At 41.2% G+C, this 23,625-nt stretch overlaps 2 protein-coding genes across 5 annotated transcripts in view; both read right to left on the reverse strand.

Moving 5' to 3' along the window:
- The window catches only part of MAST2 (microtubule associated serine/threonine kinase 2), a 219,378-nt gene extending 214,927 nt beyond the window's left edge, over positions 1–4,451 (reverse strand). For 2 of the 4 annotated variants that reach the window (XM_049618612.1, XM_049618611.1), the window contains exon 1: positions 3,969–4,449. In XM_049618612.1, coding sequence (XP_049474569.1) covers positions 3,969–4,154 — 186 coding nt within the window. In that variant the 5' untranslated portion in view covers positions 4,155–4,449. Of the gene's footprint in view, positions 1–3,968 lie in introns of all 4 variants that reach the window. The other 2 variants (XM_049618614.1, XM_049618613.1) reach the window with 2 other exon arrangements.
- TMEM69 (transmembrane protein 69) overlaps positions 1–23,625 on the reverse strand; it is a 145,172-nt gene that overhangs the window by 11,707 nt on the left and 109,840 nt on the right. The gene's annotated exons all lie outside the window — the stretch shown is intronic.

Raw genomic sequence — 23,625 nt, forward strand, 5'->3', positions numbered from 1 at the left:
TTAAGATTTATTGTTTTTAAGTAATCTCTACACCCAATGTGGGGCTCAAACTCACAACCCCTAAATCAAGAGTCACATACTCCACCCACTGAGCCAGCCAGCCAGACACCGCCACATATCTATGTTTCTAATAAATATTCAGACAAATAACTATGTTTCAAATACCACAGTAGGCCTTAGGTGCACAACAGTAAATGAAACAATGTAGGCCTCAAAGAATTTATAAAGCAAAGTCTTGGGGAAACAAGAGAAGCGGCATCTAACTCCAATTCTTCGAATAAAAAGTGGTATCAAGTAGACCTTGAATGCCAAGATCTCCAGACTTTATTCTATGGGTAAAAAGCTAATGAAGGTTTCCGAAGATACAGAAATGGAATGATCATTTAACAAATATTTATCTACTACCGGAACTCAGGTAAGCAATGAGTTATAATCTTTCGGGTTTTTTTTTTTGTTTGTTTGTTTTTTTACCAGAATGCATTATAAATTAGAGGTTAAAAGACTAAAAGCAGAGTAAATGCACTTAAGGTATTACAACAACCAAGACAGAAGTTTATAAATGCTTAATTAAGGTGATGACAGTGAGAATAAAGATTTGAAAGGCATCATGAAGGCAGAATCAGCAAAATCTGGGTTAGGGGGTCAAGGGAGAGGGGAAGTCAAACACCAAGGATACAGCTTCAAGCTGGATGACAAGGAAAAGGAATGACAGGGAAAAGCACATTTCAAAGGAGAAATAATGAATTCTATTTTAAGGATATAGCAAGCCACTGATCTTCTAGAGATCCAAGTCATACATCCTCTTCAGAACTTACTCCAAAACACCAGCTAGTATGTAGTATAACAAGCATTGCTCCACGTCATGAGGAAAGGAGAACAAAGTCACCTGTGAGAGTCAATGCTTGTTGATCAGCTAAGCTTACTCCCTGAATGGACATAATCCATTCAGCCTCATAATACACACAACTGAAATTTTTATCTTTTCAAAATCAAATTATTACAAGTTATGGACTTTCAAGGACACTATCAAATTATAAAAATTACAATGTTAAGATCACAAATGCTGAGTATACTATAGTGGAAACATCAGAGAAAGAAATGGAAATGTAGAGCTAAGGGAAAAGGTCAAGCTTGGGAACTCAGATCACTCTACAAGGAGGTTCTGTGACACAAGGCCATGAATAAAAGAAGATCAGAGACCCTTGTTTCACATCCTAAATACTTGCCATGAATAGGGTAGGCCTGCAAAAACACAAGAGTACAATAAATGAGAGAGCTAAGAACAGAGGACATATCCTCAAGAAACATTTATGAGAAAAGAAAACAAAAAAAGACACACAGGAAGCAGTCAGAGAAAAAGGAGTGCAGTGGTCGTTATGACAAGAGATGAAAATATCAAGAAGGAACACCTGAGCAACAGTGATAAATAGTTCACAGAAGTCAGAGAGAATGAAGACTGGGCTGAAGACTATCAAATTTAGTCATTTAAAGTTCCCTGGGACTGCTACATATCTCTCTGCATAATTCTTTCACAATGAAAACTTTACACAAGTGCCATGCGTTATTTTGTTATTTGAAAAAGAAGTTTTAGTATCATTGTGGACATTCACACAATGGAAAACTACACAACAATGAAAAAGAACCATTTCTACAAGGAACAACATAAATGAATCTCACAGCCATGATTTAATGAAAGAAATCTAGTCAGAAGAGTACAAACCGGGAGATTCCATGTATACAAAGCTCAAGAAGGGGCAAAACTAATCCATGGCGATGAAGGTTGGGAAAGCAGTTACCTTTGGGGAAGCATAATAACTGGGAGAAAACACCAAGGGGCATACTAGGGTATTGGACATGTTCTACATCTTGATTTGAACAGTGATTACATGGATGTATTCAATCTGTAAAAATTCATGGGCTGAATGAACCTTCAATTTATGCACTGTATTTAAGTCACATTCAATAAAAAAGTAAATATCATACAAAGCAAAAAGCATATAAAGTTATTAGTGACCATGAAGACATCAGTTTTGGAACAGTATAAGTGTAGAAGCCAAACTATAAGGGGTATCTGGCTGGCTCAATTGGAAGAGCATGTAACTCTTGACCTCATGGTCCTGGGCTGAGTCTCATGTTGGGTGTAAATATAAACATACTTTTAAAAAAAAAAAACACCAAACTGTAATATGAGGAATGTGTACAGGTGAGGAAGCTAAGACAGTGAATACAAACTCATTTCCCAAGAGGGTTGCTGGTAAAGCAAAGCAAAGCAAACAAATTAGCTTAGGTGGGCTACACAATTCAGGGAAACTGTTGTTTCATTTTTTAGTTGAGGTATAAGACAAAGAGAAAATAATATACATAACAAAGGCCTCCACTAAATGAGAGAGGATAAAATCAAGGACAGAAGTACAGGGATAAGCCTTGAAGAGGAGGATGAATACTTCTTTCTCTAGAATTGAAGCAAAAGATGAGTGAACACAGAAATTGTGAGCTAGAGGGGCACCTGGCTTGCTCAGCTGGTAGAGTATGTGACTCCCAATCTTGGGGTCATGAGTTAAAGTCCAACGTTGGGCAGAGAGCTTGCTTTCTTACTAAATAGATAAATAAACAAACAAATAAAATTGTGAGATAGAGAAGAAGGGAAAATCAAATAACCCTGAACTCTTTTGTGAACCATGCAATAAGGCCAATTGAACTGAGTAAACTGAATCAGGAAAGGATCAGAGCTTTAAGTACAATAAAAGTTTCAAGTAGGTACTGGAGAGAATATAAAAAACAATATAAAAAACTGGGGAAATTACATCCAGGGACAATGTTCAGTGGCCTGAAAGCAAGGGCAGAGATAGCAGATGGTGCAGTCTACTCAGAGCTGGGTGCAGAATAAAAGATGAACAAAACGTAGAAAAAAATCCAAGTGCTAGCGTGTGCATCAATGAAACTATGTAATGAAGAATGATATCTAAGTAACATACTTATTGAACTGATGGAAAAGAGGCAGGAGACCTAATAAAAGTCTTGAATGAGTCAAGGATGAATTTACTAGGGTCTCAAGTAGAGCTGTGCAAAGAGAAAGCTGTCACTAGAGTTCACTACTACAGAATATTTTTCTGCAAGTCGCACAAGGTCAAGGACCACATATTCTCCTTTCACTGCACCTCCTACAGCTACTAGTGGCAACTTCTCCTGCCTCATAAAACTGACCTTTATCCCCTATTTCTATGCTTGATTAATAAATTATACAAACACATCCTATCCATTCAGAAACTCCATGAATAGTTTTACACTGCTTTCTGTTTTCCCATTAAGGTGTTTTCAGTAGTAAACTCCTAGAAGGCAGAGCCTATCTCTCTATAAATTCTGTTCACAGCGCTGGGTTTGGAATTGCACATATGCAGGTGTTTTAAAAAGTGCTTTCTTGTGAAATAGATCGTTACCGAAGGGAATCTTGAATATTTGAACACACTCCACAACACTATATAATGATGGCCAAATAAAAGAATGCTTAGGAATGGCAACTGTTTTTATAACTGTCAGGACAACCTCTAGGAAATAGGATAACATTTACTCTATCATACTGATTTTCCCTACTTTGCACTATTTACCCTTCTGGCTAACTCCTCAGTATCCTTTAGTAAGCCTATTCTTTGCAGTTCATTTACTCCCAGGCCACATTCCAGCGTCCCTTCTTCGCATCCAGAATCCCGGACTACAAACGCTCATAGGACCATTTTTCCAAACCCCTATTCCCCCATTTCCCTCCCATTCAACCCCAGGCCATGACTTCCATTTTTCCACTCCCCAGTTTTCTGCCGCTCCAGACCTTCCTTTAATCCGGCAGAACTACACAGTCCCCACCCCTCAAATGCCCTAGCCCAAGTCTTCCCGCCTGAGATCCCCCTCCCCCACCGCTCCCATTCAGGCTCCCGCTCCCCATCCTTTCCCTCCCGGACGCCGGCCCGCCTTACCTGCTCCTTCACCTCGGGGCCCGAGGGCCCGGTCCGCTCCTCCAGTAGCTGCCTCCCAGGAGGCGCTCGCCGGCGCGACGGCAAGGGCTGGGGTTGGGGCAGCTCCGCCGCCCGCTGAGCCCCATCCTCCCTGCAGGCGGCCGGTGGTGGCGGCTGCGGTCGGTCGCGGCAGCGGCTCCGCTTCATATCTGTGGCTGGGCCCCTCGGGCGTCAGCGCCACGACTGTCCCGGCCCCGAACGGCCCCGGGCCGCAGCGCCGCCGCGCCAACCACCGCCCGCGGCCACCATGGCCGGGCAGGCGCCCGAAGCCACCGACCCAGCTCGCAGCTCTTCCGCGCTTTCTGGGGCTTCAAGCGCAGCAACCTCCTCGGGGCTCCTTAGGGAGGCGGCAGCATCGCCGCCGCCCGTCTTCTCCCACCCGGCACACGCTTGGCCGGCCACCCGCCGCCGCAGCCGCCGCCACCACCGCCGCCGGCTCCCCAGCCAGCAGCCAGCCGGCGCGCCCGCCTCTGGTCCGGCCCCGCCCCTGTCCTCCCCACCTCGCGCGCGCGCGCGCACGGGGAACCCGCCCGCCACCTCCGGCCGCGCGCGGCCTCCGGCGCACGCGCCAGCGAACGGTCGCGAGAGACGCGCCCGTGGCCTCCCTGCTTGGTGGGTAAAGCGGAAGGGGGCGGGCCTTTGGCGCGTCTGCTGCGGCTGGGGACGCTCATTGATGTTTTCATTCATCCATTCATGAAATTGTGTGCCTGACCAAGCTAAGTGCTAGGGATCTGAAAGTGAGTTGGAACTGATTAGTGTCTTCAAGGATCTAGGGGGAGTGGGAACAGGAACAAGGAGACAAAATATGCAATTAATTAATAGAATACTAACGTATGCCTTTTTATTGACCACCCACCAACTGTCTTCACTTCGCGCTTTGGATGCAGGTTTGCTCATTCTCGTGTTACAAATAAGGACGAGGTGAAGTGACATTAATCAGGTCACTCAGCAAATCAGTGACCAAACTAGACAGGATTCAGATTCTTGCTTTTTGTCCCTTTCTACTGTTTCCTGCTGCTTCCAGAAAGTAAGACAAGGTATGGAAAGTCCTATAAAAGGGGAAGAAGTAATGGATTCCTTCTGGGAGGAAGAGGAGGACAAAAAAGCTTCTGGAACAATCCTCATGATTCCCCACTGACAATGAAGTCATATTATAGCCCAGTCTAGCCTGGCCACAGCCAGTCCAGCTGTGGCCTGGGCAGCCCTGCCTGCACTTCCAGTGACTCATCTTCTCAGCAACGTGGCTTAAGTTCAGCCCTGTCTGGCCTCCTCCTTCTGGCTTTAGCTGGTCTGCCACAATGTTGCATTTTTCCTGTTTTGTCTTGAACACAGTTCTTTCTCATAAGGCTTTCCTAAAGGCTTCACCCATTTTTCCTGGGCCTCCTCCCTGAACCCTCTTTGAGAAGTAATAGCCAGCATTATAGAGTACCAGACACTGTGCATTCAATTCACACATACACAAGCAAGAGGTAAGTTATATTATTTCCAGTTTACAACTGAGGAAACTGAGGCTCAAGTTGCATAACATGCTCAATATGACATAGGTCATAAATGCAAAGCCAGGATTCAAACCAAGGTCTGTCAGATACCAGAGCCTACGCACAGAACCAAGCATACAGCCCATTATCAGTCTGCCCCTGTATTCCCTGTTTCAGTTCCTCACCATCATCCATCCAGTTTCCTCAGCCAGAAATTTGGAAGTCATCCTAGACTCTTTCCCTTCTGCCCCCACATCTAAGTAATCAACAAGTCCTTGTTGCTTCTGTGTATCTAGTCTGTCTCCTATTTCCATCCCAATGACACCACCTTAGCTCAAGTCCTACCTTGTCTCACTTGACTGGGAAACTTTCTAAACTGGTTCACCTACATCCACTCCCTTTCTCTTCAAACGCATCCTCCAAAAAGCCTTTCCAAGAATCTTCACATAAGATGATGTCACTCAGGGCACCTGGGTGGCTCAGTCGGTTAAGCGTCTGCCTTTGGCTCAGGTCATGATAGCATGGTTCGTGGGTTCAAAGCCCTGCCTCAGGTTCAGTGCTGACAGCTTGCTCAAATCCTGGAGCCTGCTTCGGATTCTGTGACTCCTTCTCTCTCTGTCCCTCCCCCTCTCACACTCTGTCTCTCTGCCTCTCAATAATAAATGTAAAAAAAAAAAAAAATGTTTTTTTAAAGGTGATGTTACTCCTTTGTTTAAAAGAGTTAAATGGAGGGGCACCTAGGTGGCTCAGTAGGTTAAGCGTCTGACTCTTGATTTCAGCTCAGGTTATGACCTCACAGCTTTGCAGTTTCAAGCCCTGCATCAGACTCTGTGCTGGCAGCATGGAGCCTGCTTGGGATTCCCTCTCTCCTCTCCCCGTCCTGGGCTCATGCTGGCTGTCTCTCTCAAAATAAATAAATAAACTTTAAAAAAAAATTAATGTTTATTTGACAGAGAGAAAGAGAGACAGATTGTGAGCAGGGGAGGGGCAGAAAGAGGGGAAGACACAGAATCTGAAGCAGGCTCCAGGCTCCAAGCTGTTACCACAGAGCCCAATGCAGGGCTCAAACTCACAAACTTCAAGGTCATGACCTGAGCCGAAGTCGGAGACTTAAACGGCTAAGCCACCCAGGTGCCCCAATAAATAAACTTAAAAAAAAAAAAAAAAAAAGAGGGGCGCCTGGGTGGCTTAGTCGGTTGAGCGCCGACTTCGGCTCAGGTCACGATCTCGCGGTCCGTGAGTTCGAGCCCCGCATCGGGCCCCTGTGCTGACAGCTCAGAGCCCGGAGCCTGTTTCAATTCTGTGTCTCCCTCTCTCTGACCCTCCCCCATTCATGCTCTGTCTCTCTCTGTCTCAAAAATAAAATAAAACGTTAAAAAAAAAATTAAAAAAAAAAAAAGAGTTAAATGGATTTCCATGACCCTCAAGATGAAATGTAAACTTACTATAGTTGACATGGCCATCCAAAATCTAGTCTCTGCCTTCCTCCCCTTCTCCTATTAATCTGTGCTGTATCAACTATTTACAGTTACACCAGCTGTCTATATGACCTGTATGTACAGGATCTGCCACATTCTTGGGTACAAACCACAGAAACAAACACCACATCGTACACCTAAAGGGGAATTTATTGGAAGGCTGGATAGAAGGGTTCACAGAATTGAACAGAGATTGAAGAAGCAGGCTTATAAAATTGGCAGGAAACAAGAGGCCTCTACAAACTGAAAACCAGGAACAATTTCAGGACATTGCTGTCACCACCACTCCTGCACTACCACCAGACAATGTACTATGCTGCTGCCACACACCTCCGTGAAAGGATTCTAATCTTTTCATAATTATATCACCATTCCAGATTAACTGTCTTGAGCAGGAGAATCCACTGACTCAGCCTTGAGTCTAGTCCTTAGGGACCAGGAATTCATTCCAACTTTTCACCTTTCACTATGGGGACTAGGAAAGTCAGTGCAGCACACAGACTCTAAGGGGGCCCTCATGATCTGTCTCCTCCTCAGTATTTATGCCTTTGTGTGATCCCCTCCCCTTGAGTGTAGGCGGGACCCATGACTTACTTATAACCAATAGCACATAGCAAAGGTGATAAGATATCATTTTCCTGATTACTTTAAAGTATATAAGGATCTGTCTTGCTAGCAGCTCCGCTCTCACTTTCCTAATGCCCTTGAAGGAACAAGCTACATATTCTGAACTGCTTATGGAGAAGAATATGTGGCAGGAATTTGCAGATACCCTCTAGGAGTTAAGAGCCAAAGAGCCCAGAAAAACAAACAAACAAACAAAAAACTTCAGAGTGCTCCATCCTACAACCAAAGGAAATTAATTCTACCAACAACCTGAATGAGCTTGGAAACAGATCCTTCTCTAGTTGAGTCTCCAGATGAGAACTCAGCCCAGCCATACCTAGACTCCTGATCCACAAAAACTGAGTTAAGTGTGTGTTATTTGATATATTTTTTAAAGTTTATTTATTTTTGAGAGAGGAAGAGAGAGAGAGACAGAGTTGTGGAGGGTCAGAGGGAGAGGGAAACACAGAATCCAAAGCAGGCTCCAGGCTCTGAGCTGTCAGCACAGAACCCAACGCGGGGCTCGAACACATAAACTGTGAAATCATGACTGGGCCGAAGTCAGATGCTTAACCAACTGAGCCACCTAGGCATCCCTAAGTGTATGTTATTTTAAACTGATAAGTTTGTGGTAATTTATTGAACAGTAATAGAAAACAACAGCCAAACAAACGGTCAGCCAGAGATGACCATGTGATACAATCTGGCCCAAATCTACCCTTACCCCTGTGTTCCCCAGCTTAATGAATGACAAACAATTTTTTTTAAGTTTCTCAGGCCAAGACCTCAGAATGATCCTCAAGTCTTCTCTTTCTCATACACATCATACCCATTCCACTAGCAACTCCTATGCAAATTAAGAGGATATTACAAATATCTAGGAGAGAGGTGATGATGACAAATACTAACAGAGTGATAGTGGTGAAGGAAGAAAGTAGATGTATTTTAGAGAGACTCAGAAAGTAGAGAAATAAGACCTATTGACTGTATCTGGGTGGAGAAAAAGAAGATGAGAACATTTCCAAGTTTCTGGCGGGGCAACTGAGGTAGGGGACAGTGGAGAAGTAGAAATTTGAAGGTGATTATGATTGTTTTAGATGTGTTTGCTCTTAAGTGCCTGTGAGATGCCCAAGTGAAAATGTCCAGTGAGTTATTGATTAAATTGACTTAGAGCTTAGAACTAAAAGCTACCAGTATTTACATGTGTAAATAATATAAACTGTTCCATAATCTTAGAGTATAAATGTGATCACATCTCTTTTCTCTTTTCTATTTAGACAGACAGGCCCCTCATGTCATATTATCAGGAAGTCTAGTATCTCCTCTTTAATTATCTAAAAACTCCAAAGTTCTTTTATATTCCAAAAGATATGGTGGTTACCTATTGTTATGTAACAATCCACCCCAAAATTTGTACCTCAAAAAAAAAATTGATTTTAGCTGACAATTGTGTGGATCAACTGGGTGGCTCTTACGGTCTGGGTGAGTTTAACTGGTTACTGCCAGGTTTGCAAATGTATCTTCAGTCAGCTGAGGATTGGCTGGTGGCTAGATAATCTAGAACAGCCTTTCTCACACATCTGGCAGTTGGCATGCTATTGACCATGGTAAAAGGAGAAACTAAGTCACATATCTCTCATCCTCTAGCAGGCTAGCTTGAACTTCTTCACATGGCAGCAGTGATAGAAGTCCCAAGAGCAGGAAAAAACAGCAAGCCTCAATGTGAAAGCGTTTTTCAGGTCTTTCTTACTGTCATGTTGGCAATTGTGTCATTGCCAAAGCAAGTCAGTGTGGGAAGGGACTAAAGTTATATAGCAAGAGGGAGTAAATTCAGAGAGGGGAAGAATTTGTGACTATCTCTGAAATCCTACTCCAGGAAGATCAGTCCAACTGCCACAGTCAAGTCTAGCTAGAATTAAATTAGTCAATTAGCTTCATTGCTTCCTGGGGCCATATTATAGACTGAATGTTTATATCCCCCCACACACACAAATTCATATGTGGAAGCTCTAACCCTCAGTTCAGTTATATTTGGAGACAGGGCCTCTAAGGAAGTAATTAAGGTTAAATGAAGTCATAAGGGTGTGGCCCTGATCCAATTGGATAATTATCCTCATGAGAAGAGACACCAGAGAGTGCTTGCTCTACCTCACCCCAGGCATGCACGCACCACGGAAGGCCATGTAACTATATAAGGAGAAAGCAGCTATCTACAAGCGAAAAAGAGAGTTCTCACCAGAAACTGAATCGGCAGGAACTCTGATCTTGGACTTCTAGCCTCTAGAACTATAAGAAAATAAATTTATGGTGATTAAGACACCCAGTCTATGGCATATTGTTATGGCAACCCAAGCTGACCAATACAGACCACATAACAAGGTCCTCCTAATCCAACAAATGTTTTTTTGAGGGAGGACAACTCCATTCCATTAGTGCCAAACTTAGCCAAAGATACCCAGATCAGAGTTCCCACAAGGACTTGTGGGAACTTATAAGCTTCCACAGGAAGCTCAGGTCCCATACATAGCATCATCAAGCGCCAAAAAAATAAGCAGTCCCAGGAAAAATTTCCCAAGGAGCCCACATTCTAGGGACCAGCAGTTTTTCTTCTCAAATACTCAAAATGCTCCCTTTCCCTAGGGAAGGATTGCTTGCTAATCCTCCTAAGGGAGGATATTCTCAGTGTTTCTAGTGGACTGGAGAATCTACACATATCCTCTTGGAGAAGGCTGCTTTCAGTGATACTAAAATGTTCTACTCTTCCATGAAAGACTCCCAGGTGATTCAAAGGGGTCCATGTTACTTCTAAGAGTCAGCTTCAAAGATTCTTTATTATAATAATGGCAAAACCAGATCTTGTTCCCTATTATCCATTTTCCCCTTTTTCTATTATTGGACATATGGCCACCTAAAATAAAGACAAATTTCCTCAGCCTTCTTGGTGGCTCATTCAGCCATCTGACTAAGCTCTGACCAATGAGATGTGAGCGTAAGAGATGGGTGCAACTTTTGAATTATGCTGTTAAAGGGAAAACACATGTATTCCCTTTCTTCTTTTTTCTCTTCTTTTATCCTGTTGCTTAGAAAGTGGTCAGGGTAAAATCTATCTTGGACCACAGGGAAGGGGTGAGAAGACATCCTAGCATGACAATGCAGCAATGTAGAAAGTTCCAAGATGAACTCATGGAGCACAGCTGGCATCCTTGCCTTCTGTACTATTATGTGATAGACAAGTACACTTCTACCTTGTCTCAGTAAATTTGTATGTGTGTTATATGTAACCAAACTTCCACTGTTATCACTTAATATGGTGATTTCTACTATCTGTTGTGTTAGAAAAGCTGATGCATCACAAATGTGATCTTAAGCAGCATACCAGCTACAGATGTAAATTGAAGCCATATTAAATATATTAGGATAGACTTGGCAATAAGAAAGACAGGAGTCTTATGGAAATGCAAGAATAAAAGTATAGCTGACACCAGGGAATTTGGAACTGGAAGCATTTTTCCAGGACCTTCAGTAGTAGTTTAGGGCATTTTATTCTATGCTTTGTCATTATCTTGACTAAGTTTCCCTGTTGAGCACTGCTTTAATTCATGTGGCTTTTTGCTTTCCCTCCCAGAATCAATCAGTTTATTTATCCTATTATTTCTTTATATCATCACTTCTGCCTACCAATATTTTCTACTTAGCCAAAATTTTGTGTTGATCATGACCTCTACTAACTGACCTCTCTATGCAATTTTAAAATAATCACTTCTAATTATTAAAATTAGATTAAAATTATCGCTTCTAATGTCTGATCCATTCCCTACTTCCTAATTCATTTGCCTAAGGTTGGGAAACCAACTGGACAAACTTTACCTGTCGAGTTACTTTATAGCTACTGGATAACCTACACATTATTAGTCAGGGGTACCTCCGTGGTCCAATCAGCAATGTCTACGAATTGGGAAGATGGTGTCTTGTGGTACAGAATATGACTGCCTAGGGCTAACCCTCAACAGAAGTATGGGAAGTATAATTTTCCATAAAGAGGAATGACAGACTTATCTGGAGTTATGAGTAACATGTCTTGGACAGATATACTGGAGGGGAATAAAAGTGGAGACCAAAAACCACATAGAAGTCTACTAGAAAAGAATAAACAAAAGTGATCAGAGTTTTATAGTAGTGGAGCTAGAGAGGAAGGGACTGAAGAAGAGTCTGAAGAAGTATTAAAGATGTAGAATCACAGGACTTGAGGAGTAGCCAGAAAGGGGAAAAAAGAAAATGGGATAAGTCAGGGATGATTTTCAAGATTCTACTTTAAATAATCAGGTGGATGGTGATGTCTTTCATTGTCCTAGAGAATACTGAAGGAAGAGCAAGTTTTATAATTTTGTTCACTCATTTATTTATACACTCAACAAGTATTTGCTTCATGTTGCATGGAAGGGAAACATTGAACAAATGCACTTACTGGATGTTATAAAGAAGTACAACTTTGGAACATGTTGATTTTGCAGCATCTATGAGATATACCAGATGGATAAATAGGTCTAAAGTTCAGGGAACACTCTCAGCCAGATATACATGTGACAGAATAAAAATTACTGGGGCACCTGGGTCACTCATTCGGTTGGGCGTCCGACTTCAACTCAGATCATGATCTCACAGTTCGTGGGTTCAAGCCCCGCGTCAGGCTCTGTGCTGACAGCTCAGAGCCTGGAGCCTGCTTCCGATTCTGTGTCTCTGTCTCTCTGCCCCTCCCCAGCTCATGCTCTGTTTCTCTCTCTCAAAAATAAACATTAAAAAATATTTTAAAAAACAAAAAGAATGAAAATAACCAGCAAGCAAATGCTCACAATCTTCACTCCCACCCCCAAGTCTTCCCCTGAGAGTTTTATGGATGCCAGATTGCTTCTTTGGACTTTGGGAATGCAGGATAAGGAGAATGAGAAATAATAATTTAAGGGATAAAAGAATTAGAATTTAGTTCAAGGGGCTAAGTTGATCTACTTAAGAAAGAGCTATAAGAAGGGAGGAAAGGGAGGAGGGTAGAAGACAGGAGGTAAGGAAGCAAAGAGAAGAAAAGAAAACTGTGTGGGTGGCTGGGAGTATTTGTTTTGTGGTGAGGGAAGTGGGTAAAAGAGGAAGAGGAGCTGTAATGAGTATTGCTACAAATCCTCTTCTCAGTTCCCAAGCAATGCCTGTAAAGGACTTACATCATTTTGAAGTTACTTTTGACTGCTGAACTATGTACTTCTCTAAATATGATTCCCTGCAGATACTGAGTCATGTAGCCCTCCCTCATTGATTGAGGGTCACGTATAAATTTGAAGTTGTTGCAATATGTATGTGTATATATAAATATATAAATGTGTGTGTGTGTGTGTGTGCGTGTGTATGAAAAGTTGGTTAAGGAAAGTGAGGAAGCCTGCAACTTCCAAAGCATCTTAAACTCACAGATGCTCCATCATTATAAACAAATGGCAGCTTGAGACTAAAATAAGCATTATAATTTCAGAGTATAAAATTAATGTTATAATCTGTGGCAATGTGAAATAATGATATAACTAAAGATGTTGGGAAATACAAGAGGTTTAAAAAAAAGAGGATTCCTGGGGCTCCTGGGTGGCTCATTTGGTTAAGCCTCCAACTTTGGCTCAGGTCATAATCTCGCGGTCCGTGAATTCGAGCCCCATGTCAGGCTCTGTATGACAGCTTAGAGCCTAGAGGCTGCTTCAGATTCTGGGTCTCCCTCTCCCTCTGTTCTTCCTCCACTTTCACTGTCTTTCTCTCTCAAAAATAAATAAAGATTAAAAAAATGTTTTTAATAAAAATTTAAAAGATATGACTAAAAAATTAAATAAATAAATAAAATCTTAAAGCAAAAGAAATTATATAACAAACATAAAAAGGTTGTCATCTTAAAACAAAACAAAACAAAACAAAAAACATTCTTGACTGCTCAGAGCAGAAAGAAATTTGGAGATCATCAGGAGCAGGGTTATTCCAAGTGTGGTCCTCAGACATGAGCCAGTTGGCAAACTGTTATTGGTCTATAAAGTGATAAGTAAAGAAACTGACAGCAATTTCTCAAAAAAACATTTATAATATTTTGGCAAAGTAATATTATGTCTGTGAATCTAATTGTAAGAAATTTTACATGTCTGTCTTATTTCATTTTCTTCCAGTTTTTCCTTTTTTTTTTTTTACTAAGGTATGATTGACATACCACATTATGTTCATTTCAGATGTACAAGGTAATGTTTTAATATTTGTATATATTTCAAAATGATCATCACAGTCTCCATTCATCTCCATACATAGTTACAAAATTTGTTTCCTTGTGATGAGAACTTTTAAGATCTACTCACTCAGAGTCACATGCTATACATTATATCTCCTCAGATTTATCTTATAACTGGAAATTTATGCCTTTTTTTTTTTTATGGCTTATTTATTTTCAAGAGAGAGACAGGGAGTATGAGCAGGGGAGGGGCAGAGAGAGAGGAAGACACAGAATCTGAAGCAGGTTCCAGGGTCTAAGCTGTCAGTGCAGAGCCTGATTCGGGGCTCGAACCCATGAACCACAAGATCATGACCTGAGCCAAAGTGGACACTTAACCAACTGAGGCACCCAGGCGCCTCAGGAAATTTATGCCTTTTGATTCACTGATTTTGCCCATCCCCTGCCTCTGGCAACTACCAATCTGTTCTATCTATGAGCTCAGTTTTTTGGCTGGCTTTCAGTTTGTTTTTAAAGGTTCCACATATCCATAAGATCACATGGTATTGGTCTCTCTTTGTTTTATTTTACTTAGCAGAATGCCCTCAAGGTCCATCCATGTTGTTGCAAATGGCAAGATTTCATTCTTTTTAAAGTATGACTGGGGATGCCTAGGTGGCTCAGTTGGTTAAACATCCAACTCTTGATTTCCGCCAAGGTCTTGATTTCATGGTTTGGGCTCAGTGCTGGGCATAGAGCTTGTTTAATATTCTCTCTTTCCCTCTCCCTCTGTCCCTCCTCCACTTGTGCTTGCAAGCTCTCACTCTCTCTCTCTTTCTGTCAAAAAATTAATTTAATTTAATTAAATAAAGTACAGTCGAATAATATTCCATAATATATACGTACTACATCTTCTTTTTCCATTCATCTGTTGTTGGTGGATATTTAGGTTGTTTCCATGTCTTGGCTATTATAAATAACACTACAGTGAACATGGGGGTACCTATATCTTTTCATATTAGTGTTGCTATTTTCTTTAGATAAATACCTAGAAGTGGAATTACTGGATTATGTGGTAGTTCAATTTTTTATTTTTTGAGGAACCTCCATTCTGTTTTCCACAGTGGTTGTTTTTCAAGTTGTTTCATTGTATTTTACAAAAATATCAGCCTATGCAATTAAAAAAATTATTTTAAGTCTCAGATAGTTGAGAAGAACTGACCTAGAGCAGCAGCAACATTACCTGGAAATTTATTACAAGTGCAGATTTATTGGGACGCCTGGGTGGCCCAGTCAGTTGAGCATCCGACTCTTGATTTTGTCTCAGGTCATGATCTCATGGTTCGTGAGTTTGAGCCCCACATTGGGCTCTCCACTGACAGTGTGGAGCCTGCTTGGGATTCTCTCTCTCTCCCTCTCTCTGCCTCTCCCCTGCTCAAATCTTCTCTCTCAAAATAAATAAATAAACTAAAAAAAAAAATGCAAATTTGACTTTTTCTTGTTTTAGGTATTGTGCTGAGTAGGGCCCTCTGAGGAAATAACAATTGAGCTAATCTGATGGTTGAATACATGTTAGTCTGGTGAATATCTCCAGAGCTCATGCTCTTTGTATTTTACTATGTTACCTTTATTTGTTCCTTAATTCATTCATTCAGCAAATATTAAAAGAGTGCCTACTACATGCCAGGCCTTATTTCTGTTGAACAAGCTAAGATGAATATAATTCTTGGCCCCACTGAATTTATAGTTTAAGGGAGACTTCAACTTTTATAAGGGTTTAAGTCTATGTCTTGAATTTCTATTAAGCTCTGCTTTCTTTTCTTCCATTAGTAATGTAGTACCAGACAGCTTTGACAACTGTTGCGTTATATAATTTTTCAAGTTGGGTAGACCTCTCTACGCAACAGTAGGATCTTACTTACTCAATACAATTTCCTTAGGTAATCTCATACATCCCTATGACAAAATACTGTGTATTGTTGACTTTCAAATTAATAATTTCAGTTCAGATTTCTTTAGTATTGTTGTTTATTGTTATTTTCAATAATTCCATTTCCTTTCATTTACTCAAGAATATCACTCCAGAAACGCTGCCCCTTCTCTCCTATATCATAATTTTCCCTCTCTGTTCTGGATCATTCTTTCAGTGTACTTAAAGTTTCTCTTGTCCCCACTTCTACCATCAGCTCCTCCTAATACTTTTTCCTCCTCTGTGCAGCATAATTTCTAAGAATATTTTTCCATAAATCAAAACCACACTGAGATACCACCTCACGTCGGTGAGAGTGGCTAAAATGAACAAATCAGGAGACTATAGATCCTGGTGAGGATGTGGAGAAATGGGAACTCTCTTGCACTGTTGGTGGGAATGAAAACTGGTGCAGCTGCTCTGGAAAACAGCATGGAGATTCCTCAAAAATTTAAAAATAGAACTACCCTATGACCCAGCAATAGCAGGATACAAGAGTGCTGATGCATAGAGGCACATGTACCCCAATGTTTACAGCAGCACTTTCAACAATAGCCAAATTATGGAAAGAGCCTAAATGTCCATCAACTGAAGAATGGATAAAGAAGATGTGGTTTATATATGCAATGGAATACTACTTGGCAATGAGAAAGAATGAAATCTGGCCATTTGCAGCAATGTGGATGGAACTGGAGGGTATTATGCTAAGTGAAATAAGTCAATCAGAAAAAGACACATACCATATGTTTTCACTCATATGTGGATCTTGAGAAACTTAACAGAAGACCATGGCGGGGATGTGGGCGGGGGGAAGAGGGAAAAAAAGTTACAGAGAGAGAGAGGCAAACCATAAGAGACTCTTAAATACTGAAAACAAACTGAGGGTTGATGGGGTGGGGGAGAGGGGAAAGTGGGTGATGGGCTTTGAGGAGGGCACTTGTCGGGATGAGCACTGGGTGTTGTATGAAAACCAATTTGACAATAAATTATATTTTTTAAGAAAGAATATTTGTCTATATATACTATATCTAATCCCACTCCTCCATCCTATTTTTAAAAGTTGTTTTATTATTAAATTTACAAACATGGGGCACCTGGGTGGCTCAGTTGATTAAGCACCCAAATCTTGATTTTGGCTCAGGTCATCTCATGGTTTGTGAGTTCCAGCCCCACATCGGACTCTGCGCTGGCAGTGCAGAGCCTGCTTGGGATTCTCCCCCCTCCCCCCCCCCTCAAACTCTTCCCTTCCCTGCTTATGCATGTGCTCTTTCTCTCTCAAAACAAATAATAAACTTTAAAAAGAAAAAGCTTCCCCTACCACCACTCCACCAAAACTTCTCTGGTCAAGATTATCAGTACTTACCATGCTTTTAAACCCAAAGATCAGTTTTTATTTAATTTGGTTTCTCAGTTGCATTTTATATATTTGCTCATGACATACTTCTTTTGTTTTCACAGAAAATTATAAAACAAAGTACCATTACCACCCAGGTTGTATAATTATCAACATTTTGTCATTCTTGTTTATTTATGCTCCTCTGGAGTATTTAAAGGAAATCCTAGACAGTATATAATTTCAATATATATCTGTACAGATAAGGACTTTTACAACATAACCATATTGCATTTTCACACCTAAAAAAATTAATAATAATTTCTTAATATCATCTAATACACAATCTGTGTACAATTTCCCCCTTTTGTCAAAAAAAATATCTTTTTGCAGTTGTTTTGAAAATTCTTTCCAAGCAACATCTACACAATTATGTGATTGACATATCTCTTAAGTCTCCTTTAATATAAAAGTTTCCCCTCCCCCCTTTTTATGCCATTTATTTGCTGAAGAAACCATGTTATTTGTCCTATAGAATTTCCCACATTCTACATTTAGCTGACTGGATCCTTGTGGTGTCATTTATATATTCCCCTATCCCTAGTGTTTCCCTGTAAATTAGTAATTATATCTGGAGGCTTGATGAGATTCGGTTTTATTTTTCTTGGCAAGAATACTTCATAAGTGGTGCCGTGTAATTCTCACTGCATCCTATGAGGAGACACACAATAAATTGTGCTCTTATTTGCAATGATGATAATAAGACTGACGAACTTGATCCATTCACTATAGGTTTTCCCATCAACTATTCACCTAATGGTTTAGGAGACAATGAGAATCATTAGAGAATCCAAGTCTAACGTTTCATTTTATGGAAAAGCCAATATATGTGCCTGATTCTCTTTGTTCACCAATTTTCAGAGTAATGACTGCCCTGCTCTCGCCAAAGGAGACCAATGGGTATTGGAGGTTTATAGTGGTTACGGGCTCATAGTTTCAATCCATGTTAGTCATATTCTTAGTGTTCAAATTATCCCTCTTTTTTTGGATAGTGGGAGAGGATTTAGGTTGACTCCTGTATCTTTTCATTCTTTTGACAAACCCCAGTAGTCTTTGGTAGTCTTCTTGCTTTCTGGAAAAAAGGACATCCCATGATAATCTTGCACATTTCTTGCATCAAGCCTGGAATCAGTCCATTCCCTCCTTGTTGTTATATTTTTTCACTTAACTAACACCTAAAAAATGACACTTTTATCTGTCTAGTTGCTTAAGCCAAGAATCTGGAAGTCATCCTTGATGCCACTGACTTTCTTAACCCCTCCATGCAGTCAGTCACCAAATCCTCTTTGGTCTATCTATAGAGAAAAATCTAAAATTGTTCATTTATTATCTCTACTGCTATCTCTCTAGTCCAGGCCATTACCATCTTTCATTTGTACAACTGAAATAGCAAAAGAAATCTGAAATAAATTACCTCTTTCTATTGCCCCTTCGAATCTGTTCCACAACCAGCACTGGCTTTCTGAAAATGTAAGTCAAGAGGCTGTGTTTACTGCAGCACATTTTTTGTGGGTTGTTGTTGTGTTTTGTTTTTTTTTTTAGAGGGAGAGAGAGAGCATAAGTAGGGAGAGGGGCAGAGGGATAGAGAGAGAGAATCCCAAGCAGGCTCCACACCCAGCATGGAGACCAATGTGGGGCTTAATCCCATAACCCTGGGATCATGTCCTGAGCCAAAATCGAGAACTGGATGCTCAACCGACTGAGCCACACAGTCTCCCTATAGCATATGTTTTGATAATTTCTATTTCTAAAAACTTTACTGAATTTGGGCACCTGGGTGACTCAGTCAGTTAAGCATCCCACTCATGACATTGACTCAAGTCATGATCTCTCAGTTTCATGAGTTCAAGCCTCAGCTCAGGCTCTGTGCTGACAGCATGGAGCCTGCTTGGGATTCTCCCTCTCTCTCCGCCCCTCCTCTGCTCACACTCTCTGTCTCTCTCAAAATAAATAAATAAATTTTTAAAATAAATAAATAAACAAAAATTTCATTGAATTTGAACAATGAATAAATTCCAGTTTGTGACAAATTCCTAGACCAAAGCTAACAGGGTCAATGGTCCTGATAACGTTCTAGCTATTTGGCTGGGTGATAAATTTGCTAGGGTTTATTTTATCATGCTTCAAACTTACATACATGTTACATACATTATTTTGCATGTATCTGTGCAAGACACATTTATTGCTCACTAAATATCCATATGATCCCCTACATTTCCCATCATCCTCTGCAGTTAGGTGGGATCATGTGACAGAACTGACCAATGAGCTATGAAAGGAATAGAGATAAGTAAACTTCAATGTGTCAAAGAGAGAGTGTAATTTTGTCATGTTCTCCCTTCCCTACAGGTGACTGCAGAGACTTATTGGAAGGGTGGAATTGTTAAGTTATCACATGGAGGACAGCTAACCTTTTGAGTCAGACTAGAATCATCAGAATGAGCAAGAAACAAACCTTTGTTTTTGTAAGCCATTAAGATTTTAGGGTTACTCTCTAGCCTAACTTGCCCTGACAAAACAATATCTAATAGTATATGATTTTCAAAAAACAAAAACATTTTTTACAGATAGGATCATATTGACAGATAAACTGGAGCTGAGAAAGCCACAGCCCAGAACATGCACAGAAAAGTCTAAAATGGGAGTGGAGGGGTACCTGGGTGGTTCAGTCGGTTGAGCATTCTACTTCTGCTCAGGTCATGATCTCACAGCTTGTGAGTTCAAGCCCTGTGTCGGGCTCTGTGCTGACAGCTCAGAGCCTGGAGCCTGCTTCAGATTCTGTGTCTCCCTCTCTCTCTGCCCTCCCCTGCTTGTGTTCTGTCTCTCTCTCTCTCAAAAGTATATAAACATTAAAAAAAAAAATTTTTAATGGAGGTGGAAATCAACTTGTGAGACAGAGAATTTCTAAATTGGATTGAGCTAGAGCAAAGAGCATTGAAAGGGAAGCAGAAATAAAGATATTAATTGAAGCACAAGGTGATTAAAATTAAAAAAAAATTAAGATAGTAATTGAAACACTATCTATAGAACAGGTGCACTATTTAGCATCTTCTCTCTCTCCACAGGCATCCACTAGTTTCCCTGTTATTTCAAAATACATCCTGAGAATAAATGGAAGAATCTGCACAGGGGAGTTCATGGCCTAGACTCCTTATTTTGGTATTTGGGTGAGGGAAGTCTTGTTAGCTAACCCTCTCCCCATTTTAATTATATATCTTCCTCAGAAAATAAACTCTGGCATCAAACTTCTTATCATCTTTACTTTCATATATGTAATAATTCAGAAACTTGATCTTTCATGTAAATACTTGAAAATATATATATAATTGAATACAAGTGTGTATTCCAGAAAAAATTATAAAGGAGTCCAAAAAGAAAGAGACAGTTATGGGAAGAAACAGTTGACTAATATAAAAGCACAATGAAAATAGGTATCAGGATTTACTTGTACAGTAGGCCTAAAATGAATTGTTCAAATTAGAATAAGAAGTCAAAAGTTAAAATGAAATTAATTCCATTTAAATTATACATGTTTATGAAGATGAAAGATCTTATTGATCTAGTAAAGAAGGGGTGCCTGGGTGGCTCAGTCAGTTGAGCATCCAACTTTTGATGATCCAGGTCATGATCCCAGGATTGTGGGATCGAGCCCTGTGTCAGGCTCTGTAGTGAGCGTGGAGGCTGCTTAAAATTCTCTCTTTATCTCCCCTTCCTCAGCCCCTCTCCCCTACTTGTACTTGCTTTCTCTCTCTCTCTCTAAAATAAAAAAATAATTAAAAAATTTAAAAATATATGGTAAAGAAAATAAAAGTTTCTTAACAAGAAAAAAAGAAGAGCTCTTAGAATCTCCAGAAAAACAAAAAGCCATAGTTGAAAGATGAAGCAAATTTAAAATGTGGCCTATATTTTAGCAATCAATGGCAAATAGGATAAGAAAGTCCATTTAGCCCTGACACTTCTACTTTTGTCGTTAACGTTTTATAACTTTTAGGTTGGATTTTTAAAAATCCTAATGGACTTGGGAACATCTTTGTAAACTTCAGCCATTATTAACTATACTAGTCTCAAATCCATTTCTTGGCCTTCCTCTACTTTGCTCTATTTTGCAGAGGATTGGCTCATATGAATTATATATCTAAAGTTCCCTAACCTGGTTACTTTTGGTCAGTGGGAAGGATGTTGAAGGATCTCTGCTACAGGAAGCATCACCAACTTTTCCATGATTTCAGGTCTCACCAGCATCCCTTCCTTCCACCTCAGCTCCTACAGGACAGTCTTTGCCTGTATGGTTTCAGTTCCCACTGAGTCATCCCAAGTTATGGGATCTATTAACACCACCTACTCTTCTCACTCTCCAGCCCTAGAGGTGGTAGAGGTTTCCTGCTGTTGCTAAGTCCTGAGTTGCTTCCCCATCCCTGTTTCACTAATACATTTTTAAGTAGCTCCCTAAAATAAATTCCTTCTATTTAACTGCTGGCATGGGCTCTGTTTCTCTGACTGAACCTTAACAGATAGAATTAATCTAAGTAGTATATATAAATCATGAGAATTAATGTTACTCAATCATCCATCAAAGGACAAGAAAGGTGAGCACCAAGACTAAAGAGTATCCAGAGCAATGAGTTAGATAAGAGTTTTACCACACAGGTTTATATATAAATATAAAATACATACATATAAAATAAAATATTTTTTATATATGGAATTCCAGAGGGTATTTCCCCTAATATGAATCATTCTCCCTCAGTATCCAATCCTACGTTCTACAACTATCTATTGAATGTCTCTTCATGCTATATCCTGAGGGAGACACAAAAATAAACTAAACATGATACTTGTGCTCAAGGACCTCAGAGTTTTGTATAAAAAATAAAACATGTACAAGTGATCAGAAATAGACAACACCTGTTCTATGAGAATTCAAAGAAAGGATCAATTTCTGCTGAAGGTTCAAGAAGAACCTCAAGAAGGAAATGTTGTCAATTGTGCTGCCTCTCAGCAAAGTGGCTGGGCCTACGGTCTTCGTGTGCACATGACCCTGCTGTCCTCATGGTGCAAGGAGCTCTGCTACCTGCTGCTGCTCTGCTTCTCTCAGAAGAGCAACCAGGGCAATCCCCCCACCCCAGGAAACTCCCCATGCAGCCCTCCCTCAACTCCATGAGCTCCATGAAACCCAGTCTATCGCACAGTGATGGGCCATTCCCCTATGACTCTGTTCCTTGACAGCAGAACACCAATCAGTCTCCTGTCTCCCTCTCTGTGTTCACTATAGTTTGGGGAGTAACCAACACATCCCAGAGCCAGCTCCTATGGCCAATACCAACAACCCCATAAATCCAGACAGCAATCCCATAGCATCAGGCATGACCACCAATAACCCCAACCTCAACTTCCCCCCATTTGTTGGGTGGCAGCAGCAGTTCTTGGGCAAGGCCAGGCCTGCTCAGCCCTACAACCAGCAGAGAATGTATAGCCAGCCCAATGACTCCAGCAGCAGGGGCTTCGGGACCAGTTACCCCCTGGGTCCTAATGCCCCTGCAGACACGGGCACCCTTCCGCACACCTGGCCACCCACCGACTTCATGCACCTGGGGGCCAATCCCCATCAAATCAGATATACACATTAAAGATGACTCCCAGCCAGATGATCATGCCCAACATCACGGAAATGATCACAGCCCTGGGCCCAGCAGATCCCCCTACCCACTCCTGCCTCTAACCGGGGCCGGAAAAGGGGGTGGGAGGGTGCCAATTCCAACAATCACAACAACCAAAGCAACAACTACCAGGGCCATGGCAACTTTGACTTCCCCCATGGAAACCCTGGCCAGATGTCTATGAACGACTTCATCTACGGGCCCCGCCACAGCTCTCCCACTCTCCAAACATGCCCAACAACATGACCACCCTCAAGAAACCCCTCAGTCACCCTGTGTAAGAAGCTTTGCCGCAAGCTGGCAGTTCTGACCAGCCCCATCTCTCCATATGACAAGGTTTGCACATCCTGCACTCCAGCAGCTAGTAAAGGCTTCCATTACATCACAGTAGGGCTCCTCCTCTTCCTTCCCAGTTTCCCCTGCAATTGCAACAGGCTGTTCCCAGCAACCATACACACAGCGGCCTGACTTTTAACCCCTCCTCAGCCTTGGAGGGTCAGGCTGGAGCACATGGAGCATCCGACATGAAGACATGCTGGAGCCATACTGGATCTCCTTCCAGAACTCACAAATTCTTTTTTTTCTTTTAATGTTTATTTATTTTTGAGAGGGAGAAAGACAGAGCATGAGCAGGGGAGGGGCAGAGAGAGAGGGAGACACAGAAGCTGAAGCAGGCTCCAGGCTCTGAGCTTTCAGCACAGAGCCTGATACAGGGCTTGAACCCATGAACAGCAAGATCATGACTTGAGCTGAAGTCAGACATTCAACCAACTGAGCCACCAGGGACCCCCAGAACTCACAAATCCTGATAAGCTCCTCT

The sequence above is a fragment of the Panthera uncia genome (genome assembly GCF_023721935.1).
Source record: "Panthera uncia isolate 11264 chromosome C1 unlocalized genomic scaffold, Puncia_PCG_1.0 HiC_scaffold_4, whole genome shotgun sequence".
In the NCBI taxonomy this organism is placed as follows: Eukaryota; Metazoa; Chordata; class Mammalia; order Carnivora; family Felidae; genus Panthera; species Panthera uncia.